This window comes from Panulirus ornatus, chromosome 58 (assembly GCF_036320965.1).
Source record: "Panulirus ornatus isolate Po-2019 chromosome 58, ASM3632096v1, whole genome shotgun sequence".
NCBI lineage: Eukaryota > Metazoa > Arthropoda > Malacostraca > Decapoda > Palinuridae > Panulirus > Panulirus ornatus.
The window spans coordinates 15,908,977-15,928,730 of record NC_092281.1 but is presented as its reverse complement, the minus strand read 5'-3'; the positions used below and the strand labels follow the sequence as shown (position 1 = coordinate 15,928,730).

General features: G+C 36.5%; 1 protein-coding gene across 2 annotated transcripts; it reads left to right on the top strand.

The window, feature by feature from the left end:
• The first annotated feature begins 3,982 nt into the window (after positions 1-3,982).
• LOC139766568 (uncharacterized) lies at positions 3,983-19,689 on the top strand. Of its 2 annotated transcripts, XM_071695387.1 has the most exons (5): positions 3,983-4,174; positions 5,054-5,183; positions 10,521-10,644; positions 12,677-12,892; positions 13,076-19,689. In XM_071695387.1, exons 1-5 carry the CDS (start codon positions 4,156-4,158, stop codon positions 13,646-13,648), a joined length of 1,062 nt encoding a protein of 353 aa, XP_071551488.1. In that variant the 5' UTR covers positions 3,983-4,155; the 3' UTR covers positions 13,649-19,689. The 2 variants fall into 2 exon arrangements, with proteins under 2 accessions (XP_071551488.1, XP_071551489.1); XM_071695388.1 differs by lacking the exons at positions 3,983-4,174; positions 5,054-5,183 and adding an exon at positions 6,468-7,040.
• The last annotated feature ends 65 nt before the right edge of the window (positions 19,690-19,754 follow it).

The following is a 19,754-nucleotide window of genomic DNA, read 5'->3' as shown; positions in this document are numbered from 1 at the left end:
TTGGCCGCCGCCAGACATTAGTGATTGCTATTGTCTGTTCCTCGGAGTGATGACAGCCACGACCGACCCTCCGGCGTAGGGTAAGGTTAGTCTACCCTCCCGCTTCAACTTACCCTTCCCGCTGGCTTGGCTGTCACAACCTCCTTACAATATATATATATATATATATATATATATATATATATATATATATATATATATATATATACACACACTACAGCCAGCTAGCATTTGAAGCAGAACAGAAAAGGCTACAATAATCCAACGCAATTAATTAGAATGTAAATAAGGAGACAGCTCCCTGCCAACTTGACCCACGTGAGAAGTACAACCTGTACGCTTTTCAAAGACTTACAACTGCTGTAGGATATGTCACCAAGAAGCATAACACTACCTTCATGTGATAGACGACTGTTAAATCTACAAGAATACTACACCGTAAACAATATACAGGACCCCGGCACGTTACCGAAACACTAATCATGAAGGAACAACAACTTAATAAATGAAAATAGTAAGATCGTAGAGAATGTAAAACTTCCACGCATAGTTTGAATAGGGAATTACACATCCCACGAAAACACGATCGTCGAGAAACGTCTCGCATCATGAGTCCATTTCTCAGCTACTGCTTGAAGTGAAGCCTCGAAGCCCGGAGTCTAGGAATATACATACTTTTCACTCGCGATGATGTGACCATCCAGGCGGAACATCTTTTGAGAAATGGGGTTTTGTAGCCATGACAAGGAGTAATGTTAGGAAAGGTTCCCTGAAATTTACATTGAATAGGGACATGGGGAACCTTTGCTGTAAATACAAAGAAAATCTTTATAGATGTGGTTCAGTGAAAGATATGGGAAAGCAAACGATTTTAGGAATTATTGTGGAGGAAAGACGTGAGAACAAGGAATAAATATAGACGGACAAGAAGGACGAAGAGAGAAACTTTGAAAAGAATATTGTGGACATGGCAGCAGAGAGTCCAAAACTTTTGCATAACTTCAGCAGGTGTAAATTGTTCGTTAAAGAGCACTAATCGGACCAAGGGATTCAGGAAAATGAGTCGTAAAGGATGATATAAAGAGATACGAGGAACTGAACAAGTTCAAAATAGTGGAAGATACTACGGTCCCAACTCCAGTACGATGGAAATGAGAAGAGGCTTTGGAAAACTGCCAACGAAAGATGTGTACAGAGAGTAAAAAGCACACAAGAAGCACAAAGAACTTATTAGAAAAAATCCACAAGAGGGCATCGAAGATGGAACCAGATTGGAGACAGCAAGAGGTTCGAGAATGGATTCGTGTGTGTGTAAGGTGTACATTAAAGATGGTATACCTAAAGGGTTGAGTCGGGGCAAAATGAGTTTTAACTCTTCCGTAATGTACAAGCGATAATTACATACTGATTAAGTGAAACATTACATGTGTATATGTTTTCGCAGTTTGGCTTCGTTACAAATTGATTAAGCGAAACATTACATCTACATATGTATATGTTCTAACAGTTACATATGTATATGTTCTAAGTTACATATGTATATGTTCTAACAGTTACATATGTATATGTTCTAACAGTTACATATGTATATGTTTTAACTGTTTGGTCTAGTGTGTAATGTCTTCATGGGATTATTCGACGATTGTTGCCAACGGTATCCAATATCAAAATGAGAAAATCGTTCCAGCATTCATGCCAAGAATGCTTCCTTGTAGTGAGGTCTCGACCTCTAGACCTCTGGACTCGTAATTCATAACCACCACGGGGCTCTGTAAGAATGGAAAGACGTCTGGGAAAACGTAGTCACTTTAGTGTTCAGTTTGAGCATTGACGACGGACTTCTTGATGTGGTACACGGTATCTGTATTGCCTTCTACAAAGGTTTGGTCAAAGATTTTTTGCATGTAGGATGGAAGGTTTGTACACTAATTCTACGAGAATATCAATGGAAATATGATCATTCTAACTTTAAGCAGGTCAGATGGGATGGTGTGCAACCGTGCAACTAACCCTCGGAAAATTTACGGGTCAGTGAAGTATGTCGGTCACGAGTTCTTTTTGTAAGTAACAAAGGAGGAAGGCAGGATTTCCTGGTCTTTTTCCTGGCCTAGTGTTCCTCTTTGCGGATGCAGGTCTCGAAAGTTATGGAACTATACACAATTGTATTACAGTCATAATGGCACAGGTTTCTTTTCAAAAAGGAATACCATGTCATTATTCTCTAGTATTTTGGTCCATAGTCAACAATGTATATATCTTTTTTCTCCAAATATATTGTTTATCTATGTAGTACTGAATGAAGAAATTGGGTCACGAATGCTACTGATTCATTTAAGATGGCGGTCATGTGCTGCCTATACAGACGTAGTGAATTTCAAGTAAGAAACACACCTGGAATAGCCCACAAAAGACTGCAGATCTATATTTCATCCAATATATTGGTTGGCTGGTTGGTTATTTGGACCAAAGACGTATCAACTGTCTAACATATCTACATGGGTTGTCTCGACGCTCTCTTTCATGATGTCAGTGTCAAATTATAACAATCACCCGAAAGACTAAACATCTTCACGAAATGATTATAGAATTACATAAACTTCCACTATGTTTATGGCCTATGCCTTGCTAAATCAGTACGAGGTACTGATGATACAGCAGTGTTGAATGTAAGAAGAGAAGACTTCATAAGAGTAATCACTTCTTGTGATTCGTTTGTTTGTCGTATCCGATGAAAGAGAAAAGCCGTAAACGGGGCTTAGTTTTGGAAGAAGTGGGTCCATATATATACATATATATCTTTATATATATATATATATATATATATATATATATATATATATATATATATATATATATATATATATATACATATATGGGTCGTCAATTGGGAGGTAAGTTTGAATGGAGAAAAACTGGAGGAAGTAAAGTGTTTTAGATATCTGGGAGTGGATCTGGCAGCGGATGCAACCATGGAAGCGGAAGTGGATCATAGGGTGGGGGAGGGGGCGAAAATCCTGGGAGCCTTGAAGAATGTGTGGAAGTCGAGAACATTATATCGGAAAGCAAAAATGGGTATGTTTGAAGGAATAGTGGTTCCAACAATGTTGTATGGTTGCGAGGCGTGGGCTATGGATAGAGTTGTGCGCAGGAGGATGGATGTGCTGGAAATGAGATGTTTGAGGACAATGTGTGGTGTGAGGTGGTTTGATCGAGTAAGTAACGGTAAGGGAAAGAGAGATGTGTGGAAATAAAAAGAGTGTGGTTGAGAGAGCAGAAGAGGGTGTTTTGAAGTGGTTTGGGCACATGGAGAGAATGAGTGAGGAAAGATTGACCAAGAGGATATATGTGTCGGAGGTGGAGGGAACGAGAAGTGGGAGACCAAATTGGAGGTGGAAAGATGGAGTGAAAAAGATCGGGGCCTGAACATGCAGGAGGGTGAAAGGAGGGCAAGGAATAGAGTGAATTGGATCGATGTGGTATACCGGGGTTGACGTGCTGTCAGTGGATTGAATCAGGACATGTGAAGCGTCTGGGGTAAACCATGGAAAGCTGTGTAGGTATGTATATTTGCGTGTGTGGACGTATGTATACACATGTGTATGGGGGTGGGTTGGGCCATTTCTTTCGTCTGTTTCCTTGCGCTGCCTCGCAAACGCGGGAGACAGCGACAAAGCAAAAAAAAAAAAGTATATATATATATATATATATATATATATATATATATATATATATATATATATCACGCCCATATATTTCCAGACAGATCAAGGATTATTCTGTAATGACTGATTGGTCGAGTATGACGTCTTAGCGTTTCATGAACTGAGGCAGGTCGGGCTTGAAGCACATATCGTTTAGGAGGGTCGACGCAAGTTTCGGATCAATGTTACTCGACGGGTTCATTGGCCGTCCTGCGCCTTGAACTGAGAACCTGTCACTGTTAGCCTCAGGGTGACAGCCAGACCGACATCGTCAGTTAGGTAGTGTGTGTGTTTCAGTGTAGACATAACCTACTTTGGTGCTATATATGGAGAAGAGTGGCCTGTAAATTATATTCTGGAAATCAGTGACAGAACTACTTAAGGGAAAAATTAACTATTTTAATTGAATAAAATAAATCTAGTAAAGTTGAAAGTAAACTACTACTCAGTAAGGATGCTTCTCTTCGTCATTTGTAAGTGATCATTTTGGATTTGCTTAGCATTAACCTATATCTATGATCCTTAGACGATTTTTTTTTTTTTTTTACAAATGCCAGTTTAGCTACACTGATATTGAGTGATTTTACTTTGCAGTTGTAGTGCGGTGTCTCGAGAAAAGAGATTGTAGTGCGTGATTTGGAGAAATGTATTTATTCTGCAGTATCAAATGAGGCAGTTGTCAATACAGCCTTACGATATCCTCGCCTTATCTCCCGTAGAGGCCAATATTTACATTATATTTTGATAATGGCTTGATATGGTTGTCATTTGCCAGCCTATTTGCGCATGGTTCACGGTCATGTAGGTATGAAGTTATTCAGTCTCCTTCTTGACTATATGAAGTCACACACCAGACACTGGTATATTTCGACTAAGAATAGTCAAGATGAATTACGTCTGCTCAATAAAGTTAGGTTTGGTTTCCATAGGTTCTCTTGTTTCATTGTACATTTCACCATTAGAGTCGGAATATACCATTGTTTGGTATATCAGCAATGGATAATCACAGAATAACAGTAGTTACTACAAAGTTCTTGCTAGTTATGCATCTATATAACATACAGAATATTGTGAATGATTCAAGCATGATCTCTGGAAATCATCACCGTAACTAGAAACAAGAAGTCAGTATGAAGATATGTCTTGCATGTTTACCATCTGTTTTCACCTGCATTAATCCACATTATAGTGCAAAATTGTTTGCGAATTCCTGCTGTTGAAGTACCAAAGTTTATTTGTTTCTGTGATCGGTAAAATACTGGGAAATAATGAATCTTTATCTTTGCTTGAATTGGAAATAGAGATTCATATTAAAGCAAAACCCCAGTGATAATGAAGACTTGGGTTTACAGCAACGGTGATGGTGATTGTGGCGGGATCAGCGATGGGCACTATTACCGAGACGGTGGCCAGATCGGATCCAGCACCCACCTCGACAACCCTGGTGACACAGACAGCCCCGCCCACCAGTCTTTCCCAGAGGTAAAATGTTTAGCTAAGAACACGTTTCTGTATATGCAGCGTTTGATACTGATTGGAAGTGTGAAGTAGAGGGATGGAAGACGTAGGTAGATGGTATGAGAGGTCGGTAGATAGTGTGGTTGAAATACATATTGTAGCAGAAGGACGTAGACCATGTTGGTAAAGTTATGTACATGTGAATGAGTGGAGAGATTAATACAGGAGGGCAGCACAGAGGAAAGTAGCCTGGAGTGAAACTATGTTGTAGGAGAGTGAGGTAATGTGCGTGTGTGGAAGAGCATTGTGTAATTATCAAGTTGTTCTGTATTGGAAGTAAGTTTTACTCTCGTGGGGACCCCATCTCTTAAACTTTCCCTACTATCATGGTGATAAACTTCTGATTGCTTTTCTAATCACAGTTGTATCATTATGTTTATTCCAGTCAGCCAGTGCTATTGTGTAAAAATACTTCTTTAATTCTTTTCTGTTAAGTTTCTTGCACTATCTTCATCTTATGGCCTGTGGTTGTCTTGCATGATTTTCATCTTACGGTCTCTGGTTGTTTTGTCCTTGCGTCCTTCGAAAAAAGAAACTGTTCACTGCTGACAACATTATGCATTTAAAAGCTTAAATCCTGTTTCAATGTCATCTCTTACTCTTCCATGTTTGACCAGTTTAAGGTTAAGGCCTCTTACTTTTCCCTGTAATTCAATTCTCTTATCTCTGGTACCATCTTTGTTGCCTTAACTGCGGTTACCACACTTACGAAACATAGTTTTGGCCTAAAGTAAGGTGCGAACAGCTTGCTAAGTATTTCCTTATCCATATGCATTAATGCTACTTCGGTATTTTTTCTGCGGACGGACAGCATTTTTTTTTCTTTGTGTGACTCAGGCGACAGCTGTGTTGAGGACCATATCTCCTTCCAAGTCTCTTACAAACAGATTCTTGTAGTTTACTACCAACTAGATAATATTCATATGGTTTTTCTTGGAATGCATGTCATCCTCGTTTCGATGCATGTGCTTGCATTTGATTTCATCAACCATGTTGTAGACCAACTTTGGAATTTGCTTAAGTCCTTTTGTAGGTAGATGCAGTAATCTTCTCTTTTCATATACTTCTCTATAGCATATCCGTAGACATATCTAGGTAGGAGTCCAGTTTTTCTGGACTCCTGCACAGTCATGTGACCTCGGTTCATTTCGACCATTTGCATTTCGACAGGTTTTAGTAACTCGACATGCGTACTCTACTTCCACTAAGATTTTTTTTTTTTCATCCAAAAAGTCTCAGCCTTTAAGTCCAATGTTCCATCTAAGTGGGTGGCCATAGACTGGACTTCTGGATACCACCAGATAAACACCTGTATTCCTGTCCGAATAACCACGAGTAATTTAACTCTGGTTATTAGCAGAATAACGAAGGATTGTTTGAAAGGGACTCGACCGGATAGCCATCGGCAGTTTTAACAGGATTTGAGTATCACTTTACCCTGATTGTAGTATTCACTTTATTATCCTGTTAAAACATATATACAATTTTGCCGAGTACCTATTATGAGGATGTAAGTTCATTTGGGGTTGTGGTTTTTGGAGAACTACCCCTCTGCCTAATTTGCAAGAAAGGCAACATTTACCTCTCATCGCCATCCACTACTGAAGGGGTACGGCGACCTCCACAGTTTGTTATCGTCGACAAGCATGAGCTTAGTGTACATAGTGAAGAGTTACTGCATCTGTTTGTTCAAGATATACCCTGCTGCATTTGATTGTCCAGGATATACCCTGGAACTCGATACCCTCAACTACGAAGTGGATCATCAAATCTGGGATGACTACTAGTAATCTTGAAGACCAGCGAGCTCCAGTACTGCAGGCATGTCATTGGTTGCTAGTAGTAACAGGTGTTTGTCGCCTGACTTCTCTCCAAGCTTCAGTATCAGTTTTGTTGATGTTACTTATGTATGATGATGCTTGCCATTCTGGTCAAAAAGCTTTCGTTGAATTTACTTGCTGTATTCTTCAAATGCTGTTTTGTAGGCGCATCCAGGTGACATTGTGGGGTAGTGGTTAAAGGTAGAGAGAAGAGTGAAGTGATTACAAACTTTCTGAAAAGAGGTCGATGATTTGGACACTGAATAATTCTTAAAAAGATGTAGGGATAGATTAAGCAGTGGGCAATATGAAAGTAAGAAACTTATCAATAACGATGTAAGAAAGATAATTTTACAGTGTAAGTGTGGTGAAGGAGCGGAACAGAATGACAGAGGATATCGTTAACACAGACATCACACAAATTTAAGAATATGTATGATAGAGAATGCTTAAGAGATGGGAACTCAGGAGAGTAATAATCCCTTCCCGTGCAGTCTAAATAGGTAATTACAGGGTACTTGGTCAGATGTATGGCTAATGAAATTTAACCCAATGAAGTGTTAAGTGATGAGGAAGGGACACTGAAAGAAAGCCCCGATATGAATATTATGTTACAAGAATAAGGGGCAGGAATCTGTTTGTGAGAGAGACCTGAGATTGGACGTTGTCCCACCCTATCTGGAGAGTCTCATCTGAGGAGATCAGCAAATGAAACAAACTGTCTTCTGGCGAACATTAGAATAGCATTCAAGTATTTAGGTAAGGAAATGATCAGTAAGCTGTTCAAATCTTTCATTGGACCAAAATTTGAAAAATGCTTTATAAGTTTTATCACTATACTTAAACACACAGAACTAATAGAATGTTTCACAGGAAGGTAACAAAGATGGCACAGCACTGATATTAAGAGTTGAGTTCTAGGGCAAGGTTAGAGGCCTTGAGTTTGTCTACCATTGAAGAAAAAAGATTGCAACCTTTAGATTTCTGAATGTTTGATGATGTTAGCAATGAACATCCAGAGGCCATGAAATGAATTTATGCAAGAAACTTATTGGAAAGATGGAAAGAAGTACTTTCATAGTATGAGTAGCAGATGAATAAACTGAATGATAAAGGGATGTATGTGGACAGTAATCAGAATCAGAAGTATGATAAGAAGTTGTACAATAATACTTTAGAGAAGTTAGAAGATCCCCCCCAAGAGCATAAGCCCCCTCCTTTTACAGTATTTTATAACATCGGATATTGATGTTGCTAGTATTTGCAGGATAAAGGAAACACTATTACTGTGATATTCTCAGATTTTTGCAAAGACCTTGGCTAGCAGTGATGAACCATAAGAATCAATCACTCCATGATATTCTGCGTACATGGTGTGATACAAACAACGAGAGTAAAGAGGACCTTGCATCCATAGTTTATGAATTTTTGGTCAGGATGGATGTTAGTGGTTACTAGGGATGAAGTATTAGGTTACTAAATGGTGATGCCTGTGTAAGGCAAGTATTCAGATTTTGGGGATCCACTTTTATGTGAATAAGGATTTAATGATATGCTCACCTTGGCTTAAATAACTCCTTTGAAAACATTTAATCCTTCCTTCATGTATAGTGCAAGGAAAAAAGGCACTTTTGAGGCACATTAACAGATAAAAGGTCACTTCTAAGCATGAATGTAGGGGCTTGAGCCCACCCTGCCTCCCATCCATGCTCATCAGTGTTATAGTGCCATCTTTGTGTTGTTATGCACATCTACAAAGTTTACAAAAACTAAGCTGTTTGCTATCATTAATTTTCGAGAGAACTTTACGACTGTATTCGAGGGATGGTCCACAAAACTGTCAACTCTATCATTAAGGAGAGATAAAGAAGTTAAATTACAGAGGTATAAGTTTGTTGAGTATTCCTGGTAAATTATATGGGAGGGTATTGATTGAGAGGGTGAAGGCATGTACAGAGCATCAGATTGGGGAAGAGCAGTGTGGTTTCAGAAGTGGTAGAGGATGTGTGGATCAGGTGTTTGCTTTGAAGAATGTATGTGAGAAATACTTAGAAAAGCAAATGGATTTGTATGTAGCATTTATGGATCTGGAGAAGGCATATGATAGAGTTGATAGAGATGCTCTGTGGAAGGTATTAAGAATAAATGGTGTGGGAGGAAAGTTGTTAGAAGCAGTGAAAAGTTTTTATCGAGGATGTAAGGCATGTGTACGTGTAGGAAGAGAGGAAAGTGATTGGTTCTCAGTGAATGTAGGTTTGCAGCAGGGGTGTGTGATGTCTCCATGGTTGTTTAATTTGTTTATGGATGGGGTTGTTAGGGAGGTAAATGCAAGAGTTTTGGAAAGAGGGGCAAGTATGAAGTCTGTTGGGGATGAGAGAGCTTGGGAAGTGAGTCAGTTGTTGTTCGCTGATGATACAGCGTTGGTGGCTGATTCATGTGAGAAACTGCAGAAGCTGGTGACTGAGTTTGGTAAAGTGTGTGAAAGAAGAAAGTTAAGAGTAAATGTGAATAAGAGCAAGGTTATTAGGTACAGTAGGGTTGAGGGTCAAATCAATTGGGAGGTGAGTTTGAATGGAGAAAAACTGGAGGAAGTGAAGTGTTTTAGATATCTGGGAGTGGATCTGGCAGCGGATGGAACCGTGGAAGCGGAAGTGGATCATAGGGTGGGGGAGGGGGCGAAAATTCTGGGGGCCTTGAAGAATGTGTGGAAGTCGAGAACATTTTATCTCGGAAAGCAAAATTGGGTATGTTTGAAGGAATAGTGGTTCCAACAATGTTGTATGGTTGCGAGGCGTGGGCTATGGATAGAGTTGTGCGCAGGAGGATGGAGGTGCTGGAAATGAGATGTTTGAGGACAATGTGTGGTGTGAGGTGGTTTGATCGAGTGAGTAACGTAAGGGTAAGAGAGATGTGTGGAAATAAAAAGAGCGTGGTGGAGAGAGCAGAAGAGGGTGTTTTGAAGTGGTTTGGACACATGGAGAGAATGAGTGAGGAAAGATTGACCAAGAGGATATATGTGTCGGAGGTGGAGGGAACGAGGAGAAGAGGGAGACCAAATTGGAGGTGGAAAGATGGAGTGAAAAAGATTTTGTGTGATCGGGGCCTGAACATGCAGGAGGGTGAAAGGAGGGCAAGGTATAGAGTGAATTGGAGCGATGTGGTATACCGGGGTTGACGTGCTGTCAGTGGATTGAATCAAGGCATGTGAAGCGTCTGGGGTAAACCATGGAAAGCTGTGTAGGTATGTATATTTGTGTGTGTGGACGTATGTATATACATGTGTATGGGGGTGGGTTGGGCCATTTCTTTCATCTGTTTCCTTGCGCTACCTCGCAAACGCGGGAGACAGCGACAAAGTATAATAAAAAATAAATATAAATAAAAGAAGTTAAAGTCTGGCTGCAATTGATTTGCTCTGCATGGTGAGGCTATCCCCCTATGGTCTTTAACCCACCCATAACTCTGCACTTTGATTTCACAGGGTGGATGTGATATCCCTGGAGAAGTTGGTCATTCTGGGGGGTATGGTTAAGCCCTACTCCTGCTGGTGTGATAATCCAGGGGCCACATGTCCAGCTCATATTCCTAATGCCCTTCTCTACCAGGTAGATATTGCATGCAATGATGACCACAAGTCATTATTATCGTATTCACCTTTTTGTAAATATTTATTTAACTATGGTGAGAGAAATTTTCACTCATGGGGCCCTGCCTCTTGTGCTGTTTGTACTATTAAGAAGACTCAAATCTTTGTAAGTTGCCAGAATTCATCATCTTCCTTAAATCATTACAGCCATTCACTACCCTTGCACTAAATCAGTATTTCTCTACATCCTTCTTAACCATCCTTTTTTTTATCTTCTGATCATGGCCTTTAGATTTCTCAGAATCTCCAGTGGCACTGATCTATAATGTTGTTGTGTTAGACTGTTGACACTGATTTTTGCTACAATAGTCTAGCTATAATCATGATTATGGGTGTAATATAATTTGAGGTGTAGTTTGATATGCATGATATTTCTACTTCTAATTAGAATAGAATATTTTGGCAATCAGTATCATTAAAAGAGAAGTCAGTATGTTGCCAAAGTTTTCTCTACACAGTCATCTAGCAGTGATACTTTACTATGACACTGTTAGAATGAATGTGGCTTTTTTTTTCTGTTTTCCTGGTGCTACCTTCCTGACACAAGGGTTGGTGATGCTGTTTTCTGTAGGGTGGGGTGGTGCTGGGAATGGATGAAGGCAAGCAAGTATGAATATGCACCTGTATATATGTATACAACTATGTATGTATGTATGTTGTACATGTTGATATGTATATGTACATGTATGGATGTGTCTGTGTATATGAGTGGATGGGCCTCTCTTCATTTGTTTCCTGGCACTTACTAAATCTCTCATACACACACTCATATCTTCATTCTGTATAGTCATACCACATCCTCTTCTCAAGTAACTCATTTCCACAGCCTGGATTCTTAACCTCTGTGACTCATCCTGTATCCATGTTTCAGCTGCATAGGTCAGGGATGAGAGACTATATTGTCTCTTAATCCACAACCTGGATTCTTGACCTCTGTGATTCATTCTGTGCCCATGTTTTGGCTGCTTAGGTCAGGGTTGAGAGAACTGTGATGTTTCTTAATCCTTTTTTCACTTTATTCATTTGTATATAACTGCAAATAAGCTTGAAGTGCTTGAATGGCAGTTATACGAGCAGCATTGTCAGGAAAGATGATGGAATGGAAACTATTAAGATATTTCAAGAGTCATTAATTTGCTACAGCTTTAAGGAGAATGATAAAGGGAAAACTCTGCTAGCAAATATTTTTTTATAGAAAAACTTACACAATCCTGGGTATTGTATACTGGTTTAACATGGGTTATGATAGAATTGTAAGTATAGTTAAAACTACTGTGCTGGATATTTAAGGAGTGGATTTAGTATTTGCTTAGTGAAATGAGAATACCACCATCAAGTAAGGTCTTATTAAGGAAGTTGTGACAAACAGGTTCGGTACTGTGGTGTATGAATATGTGAAAGGAATAGCAAAAAGTATATTTAGAGATAGGCAAGATAGTAGACAGACTGGAAGGCTGGAGGTTGTCTAAAAGGTAGAGTACATGTGTGTACAGTCATCCCAGTAGAGGCATCTTTAGATATCTAATCAAAATGTGAGGATATGCCATTGGAATCATCTGTATGATGGTCCATGATTATGTTTGTCTCTTATAGAGTGTCAGTAAATGAACTTGACACTTTGATTTATTACCCCTATTTTTACTTCTGATGTATTAGTTTTGTCAAAGAATCTGTTTTTGACATTGGTTAGGATATATTCTGATGACCTGATTTGCATTGTTTCATCTGGCTGTATGATATATATTCTGATGACCTGATTTGTATTGTTTCATTTGGTTGTATGGTAAGGCTCTGTAGTCAAGAAAATTGATATTAAATAACACCTTATACAATTGCAGGCAGATGCTACCCAGTGCCTTGCATTGCTAACTTCATGGGCTACATGGAATAAACTGCTATTTCCTTTTGAACCATAGCTTGAATTTTGAGTTTTATTTGTAGCACAGATCACAGGAAGATTAAGTGAATTTTCATTGCATTTGCATGTGTAGGTGATGAATGTAACGTGTGGTGATATAAAAATCCATTGCTGCCTGGTGCGAGAACTGGACCAGGACAGTCACCAGTCCCAGCTCATGGCCTCTTACAACAACAGTACAGTGGAGGAACTTGGTATCTTCTTAGACTATATCATTGACACCCTTAAGCCTTATAAAAACAAAACATTGATGGAAAGTATAACCAGAGAGAGTGAAGTGTTGCCTGAGGTAAGTTTATACAGCCATTTAACTCACCCCTGAAAAATTACATGTCCATAAACAGTTAATTCAAATGATTAAGTAAATGATACCATAAGGAGGAAATGTAATAATTATCCTTAGTCGTAATTTATAATAATCATAATTTGTTGAACAGTTATCTAACTTTCATTGTTACCACTGTAAATGCAGGGTAGTTCTCATGGCCCATACTGTCCCAAATGTCAACAGTTCAAGAAAATCCTCTCGAGTAACAATCAAGATGTGACCAAGAAGACAATGTACAAGCGTGGTATCAGGAGGCCGACACACATACTTGAAGATGATCTTGTTGCCCTAAAGGGTGTGGCCCAATATCTCCTCAACCTGACTGCTCGACCTTGGAATATAGACATAACCCGTGCTAACCCCCCTGTTGTCTCCTTACGAAGACGTGGGATCCAGTTCAGCAATCTTTCAGAATACTATCATCACAAAGGATTAAAGGAGGGTATGTCTGCAGATATCAGGACAAAAGATCTAATGGGTTTGTACAATGCTAGTGATGATATAATCAAGAGAGGTGAGTTTATTCTTCCCTATGGTAGTCTAGGGTGGTTCTCCAAGGCAGTGGAGATGGCTGTAGATGGGTCACTGTATGTAGGCTTAGCATTAGTTGTCATGTTTTTTGCTGCTTCACTGCTCACTGGTGGCATGACCTTAATTGGAGACACTTGCTTTATTTGCAGCATCATAGGATATGTCAATGCAGTACATACTCCCTAACATATTCCTGCAAGGACATTACATAATCACCAATATTTATTTGCACAGAAAAGGGTAGGTTTTAAGTCTGATTGTGACTTATGTAGCTTTTGACAGGGTGAGCTGATGAATCTAGGACTACAGCTAAGTCCAGGCCCAATTTATAGGATGAAATGCAAACCACTGATACATATACTGAAATTAGAATTAATAGCAGTATCTTTGAGTATTGTAATTAGTGGCCACAACTTTTTTTTAAAGCTTCAAGCCTTTCCCTGTAACTCAGATCTCTTAATTATAGTACCATCTTTGGACCTTCTCTATTAGCTGTTTGTGCTTCTTTTGTTGGGATAACCAAAATTAGTTAGCTCCCTTTCCACATCCAGGACCCACAAAACTTATGATTTACTCCAGACACTTCACATGCCCTGGTTCAATCCATTGACAGCATGTCGACCCCGGTACACTGCATTAATCCAATTCACTCTATTCCTTACACGCCTTTCACCCTCCTGTATGTTCAGGCCCTGATCGCTCAAAATCTTTTTCACTCCATCCTTCCGCCTCCAATTTGATAAAATCTGAAGAAGTTGAAAATCTGAGCAAAATGTTTGGTAAGGCCTTGGATATTTCTTGATTTTTTTCAAAAAATGGATTTTCTTGGGAATTTCAGGATAGATGCTTTTAAGTATGCTGAAAAGAATCTGAGGTCAAAACCCAAAAATTCCTATAATTAGTCGAGTAATTAGCATACTAATTTTATAATTAATCTTAGGAGTAATTAAAGGCATTAATAATGCGAAATGCTGTCATTTGACTAGAAATCTTTAATCAGCACATAAAATAACATCTATACCCAGATTTTCATTAAAATCTGAAGTTGAAAATCTGAGCAAAATATTTGGTAAGGCCTTCGCTTTTTGTTGATTTTTTCAAAAAATGGATTTTCTTGGGAATTTCAGGATAGATGCTTTTAAGTATGCTGAATAAGAATCTAAGGTCAAAACCCAAAAATTCTTATAATTAGTCGAGTAATTACCATTCTAATTTTATTATAATTAATCTTAGGAGTAATTAAAGGCATTAATAATGCGAAATGCTGTCATTTGACTAGAAATCGTTAATCAGCATGTAAAATAATATCTATACCCAGATTTTCATTAAAATCTGAAGTTGAAAATGTGAGGAAAATATTTGGATTTTTCTTGATTTTTTTTTCAAAAAAATGGATTTTCATGGGAATTTTAGGATAGATGCTTTTAAGTATACTGAATAAGAATCTGAGGTCAAAACCCAAAAATTCCTATAATTAGTCGAGTAATTAGCATACTAATTTTATTATAATTAATCTTAGGAGTAATTAAAGGCATTAATAATGCAAAATGCTGTCATTTGACTAGAAATCCTTAATCAGCATGTAAAATAACATCTATACCCAGATTTCCATTCAAATCTGAAGAAGTTGAAAATCTGAGCAAAATATTTGGTAAGGCTAAATATAGCCTTGTATTTTTCTTGATTTTTTCAACAAATGGATTTTCATGAGAATTTCAGCATAGCTGCTTTTCGGTATGCTGAATACGAATCTGTGGTTAAAACCCAAAAATTCGTGTAATTAGTCGAGTAATTAGCATACTAATTTTATAATTAATCTTAGGAGTAATTAAAGACATTAATAATGCGAAATGCTGTCATTTGACTAGAAATCCTTAATCAGCATGTAAAATAACATTTATACCCAGATTTTCATTAAAATCTGAAGAAGTTGAAAATCTGAGCACAATATGTTTCTTGATTTTTTTCAAGAAATGGATTTTCTTGGGAATTTCAGGATAGATGCTTTTAAGTATGCTGAATAAGAATCTGAGGTCATAACCCAAAAATTCATATAATTAGTTGAGTAATTAGCATACTTATAATTAATCTTAGCTGTAATTAAAGGCATTAATAATGCGAAATGCTGTCATTTGACTAGAAATCCTTAATCAGCATGAAAATAACATCTATACCCAGATTTTCATTAAAATCTGAAGAAGTTGAAAATCTGAGCAAAGTATTTGGATTTTTCTTGATTTTTTTCAAAAAATGGATTTTCTTGGGAATTTCAGGATAGATGCTTGTAAGTATGCTGAATAAGAATCTGAGGTGAAAACCGAAAAATTCCTATAATTAGTCGAGTAATTAGCATACTAATTTTATTATAATTAATCGTAGGAGTAATTAAAGGCATTAATAATGCGAAATGCTGTCATTTGACTGGAAATCCTTAATCAGTATGTAAAATAACATCTATACCCAGATTTTCATTAAAATCTGAAGAAGTTGAAAATCTGAGCACAATATTTGGATTTTGATTTTTTTTTCAAAAAATGGATTATCTTGAGAATTTCAGCATAGATGGTTTTCAGTATGCTGAATACGAATCTGTGGTTAAAACCAAAAAATTTGTTTACTTAGTCGAGTAATTAGCATACTAATTTTATTATAATTAATCTTATGAGTAATTAAAGACATTAGTAATGCGAAATGAAGTAATTTGACTAGAAATCCTTAATCAGCATGTAAAATAACATCTATACCCAGATTTTCTTTAAAATCTGAAGAAGTTGAAAATCTGAGCAAAATATTTTTCTTGATTTTTTTCAAGAAATGAATATTCTTGGGAATTTTAGGATAGATGCTTTTAAGTATGCTGAACAAGAATCTGAGGTCATAACCTAAAAATTCCTATAATGAGTCGAGTAATTAGCATACTGATTTTATTATAATTAATCTTAGCTGTAATTAAAGGCATTAATAATGCGAAATGCTGTCATTTGACTAGAAATCCTTAATCAGCATGTAAAGAAAAATCTATACCCAGACTTTCATTAAAATCTGAAGAAGTTGAAAATCTGAGCAAAATATTTAGTAAGGATTTTTCTTCATTTTTTTTCAAAATAGGGATTTTCTTGTGAATTTCAGGATAGATGCTTTTAAGTATGCTGAATAAGAATCTGAGGTCAAAACCGAAAAATTCCTATAATTAGTCGAGTAATTAGCATACTAATTTTATTATAATTAATCTTGGGAGTAATTAATGGCATTAATAATGCGAAATGCTGTCATTTGACTAGAAATCCTTAATCAGCATGTAAAATAACATCTATACCCAGATTTTCATTAAAATCTGAAGAAGTTGAAAATCTGAGCGAAGGATTTTTCTTGATTTTTTTTCAAAAAATGTATTTTCTTGAAAATTTCAGCATAGATGGTTTTCGGTATGCTTAATACGAATCTGTGGTTAAAACCCAAAAATTCGTGTAATTAGTCGAGTAATTAGCATACTAATTTTATTGTAATTAATGTTAGGAGTAATTAAAGACATTAATAATGCGAAATGCTGTAATTTGACTAGAAATCCTTAATCGGCTTGTAAAATAATATCTATACCCAGATTTTCATTAAAATCTGAAGAAGTTGAAAATCTGAGCAAAATATTTGGTATTTCTTCTTGATTTATTTTCTATAAATGGATTTTCTTGGGAATTTCAGGATACATGCTTTTACGTATGCTGAATAAGAATCTGAGGTCGAAACCCAAAAATTCGTATAATTAGTCGAGTAATTAGCATACTGATTTTATGATAATTAATCTTAGGAGTAATTAAAGGCATTTATCATGCGAAATGCTGTCATTTGACTAGAAATCCTTAATCAGCATGTAAAATAACATCTATACCCAGATTTTCATTAAAATCTGAAGTTGAAAATCTGAGCAATATATTTGGTATTTTTCTTGATTATTTTCCAAAAATGGATTTTCTTGGGAATTTCAGGATAGATGCTTTTAAGTATGGTGAATAAGAATCTGAGGTCAAAACCGAAAAATTCCTATAATTAGTCGAGTAATTAGCATACTAATTTTATTATAATTAATCTTAGGAGTAATTAAAGGCATTAATAATGCAAAATGCTGTCATTTGACTAGAAATCCTTAATCAGCATGTAAAATAACATCTATACCCAGATTTTCATTAAAATCTGAAGTTGAAAATCTGAGCAAAATATTTGGATTTTTCTTGATTTTTTTCAAGTAATGGATTTTCATGGGAATTTCAGGATAGATGCTTTTAAGTATGCTTAATAAGAATCTGAGGTCAAAGCCCAAAAATTCCTATAATTAGTCGAGTAATTAGCATGCTAATTTTATTATAATTAATCTTAGGAGTAATTAAAGGCATTAATATTGCGAAATGCTGCCATTTGACTAGAAATCCTTAATCAGTATGTAAAATAACATCTATACCCAGATTTTCATTAAAATCTGAAGAAGTTGAAAATCTGAGCAAAATATTTGGTATTTGGATTTTTCTTGATTTTTTTCAAAAAATGGATTTTCTTGGGAATTTCAGGATAGATGCTTTTAAGTTTGTTGAATAAGAATCTGTGGTCAAAACCCAAAAATTCCTATAATTAGTCGAGGAATTAGCATACTAATTTTATTATAATTAATCTTAGGAGTAATTAAATATTTAGTAAGGCTATAGCCTTGGATTTTTGTAGATTTTTTCAAAAAATGGATTTTCTTGGGAATTTCAGCATAGGTGGTTTTCGGTATGCTGAATACGAATCTGTGGTTAAAACCCAAAAATTCGTGTAATTAGTCGAGTAATTAGCATACTAATTTTATTATAATTAATCTTAGGAGTAATTGAAGACATTAATAATGTGAAATGCTGTCATTTGACTAGAAATCCTTAATCAGCATGTAAAATAACATCTATACCCAGATTTTCATTAAAATCTGAAGAAGTTGAAAATCTGAGGAAAATATTTGGTAAGGCTATATATAATATAGCCTTGGATTTTTCTTGATTTTTTCAAGAAATGGATTTTCTTGGGAATTTCAGGATAGATGCTTTTAGGTATGGTGAATACGAATCTGAGGTCAAAACCCAAAATTTTGTGTAATTAGTCGAGTAATTAGCATACTAATTTTATAATTAATCATAGGAGTAATTAAAAGCATTAATAATGCAAAATGCTGTCATTTGACTAGAAATCCTTACTCAGCATGTAAAATAACATCTATACGCAGATTTTCATTAAAATCTGAAGAAGCTGAAAATCTGAGCAAAATATTTTCCCAGGCTATAGCCTGGAATTTTTTTTTTCATTTTTTTTAAATAATGGATTTTCTTGAGAATTTCAGCATAGATGCTTTTCGGTATGCTGAACACGAATCTGTGGTCAATACCCAAAAATTTGTGTAATTAGTTGAGTAATTAGCATCGAAATTTTATCATAATTAATCTAAGGACGAGGTAGCGCTAGGAAAAGACAACAAAGGCCACATTAGTTCATACTCAGTCTCTAGCTGTCATGTATAATTGCTAAATGTAAATGCATAAATAATATGTGTGTAGTATGTTTAATGTTTTGAAATTGTTCCTGAAAGAAATCATAAATGTTCACTGTGCCTAAGTATACATAGTTTGAAGTCATCCCTGGGAAAAAAAAATTACTGTACACCTGCTTCCCTACTTGCCTCCTCTCCCATCAGCTCACTGGCCTACCTGGACAATGTAGATGTATGTAAGCTACTTTTTCGAGTATTTTATACCCAAACAGTATTGATGAAAGCGAGCTACATTTACTGAGTATTTTCTGTAATAGTGTATAAGACACTCGTAAGGTAGTAGTAGTATGTAGGAATGTTCAGTAGGAACATTAGATAGACATATTCAGTAGGGACATAGGTGGGAAAGCCTCTGCAAACACTACACTAGAATTGCTCCTGTGGCTTGTTACAGGTAAGGTACTAAAGGTTAAGAAGCAGCATTGGAGTTTACTAGTTATGGAGACTATTTTGCTATGCCCACCCCCTTGAATGAGTTCCAGTTAGGAACAGGCATCAAAGATATAAATAGCTGGATAGATAAAGGACAATTTTTTTTTTCCTTTTAAGGGCAGTGGGGAGATTCATTTATGAGAATTGCATAGTTACGTGGTTAAAGGATATTAGGTTACAATTTAAAGCACTGTAATTTCATGTTTGAAAAAGTTTTTTGGCATGATTTTTTTTTTTTCTCAGCAGCTTATGTGTGTATTTATAATCCCATTTTGATTGCTGTTCATCATGCTG

Excerpts from the sequence above, each read along its gene's own strand:
- LOC139766568 (XM_071695387.1), top strand. Across the intron at positions 10,645-12,676 it reads CTAATGCCCTTCTCTACCAG|GTGATGAATGTAACGTGTGG; the intron begins GTAGATATTGCA and ends TTGCATGTGTAG. Across the intron at positions 12,893-13,075 it reads AGAGTGAAGTGTTGCCTGAG|GGTAGTTCTCATGGCCCATA; the intron begins GTAAGTTTATAC and ends CTGTAAATGCAG.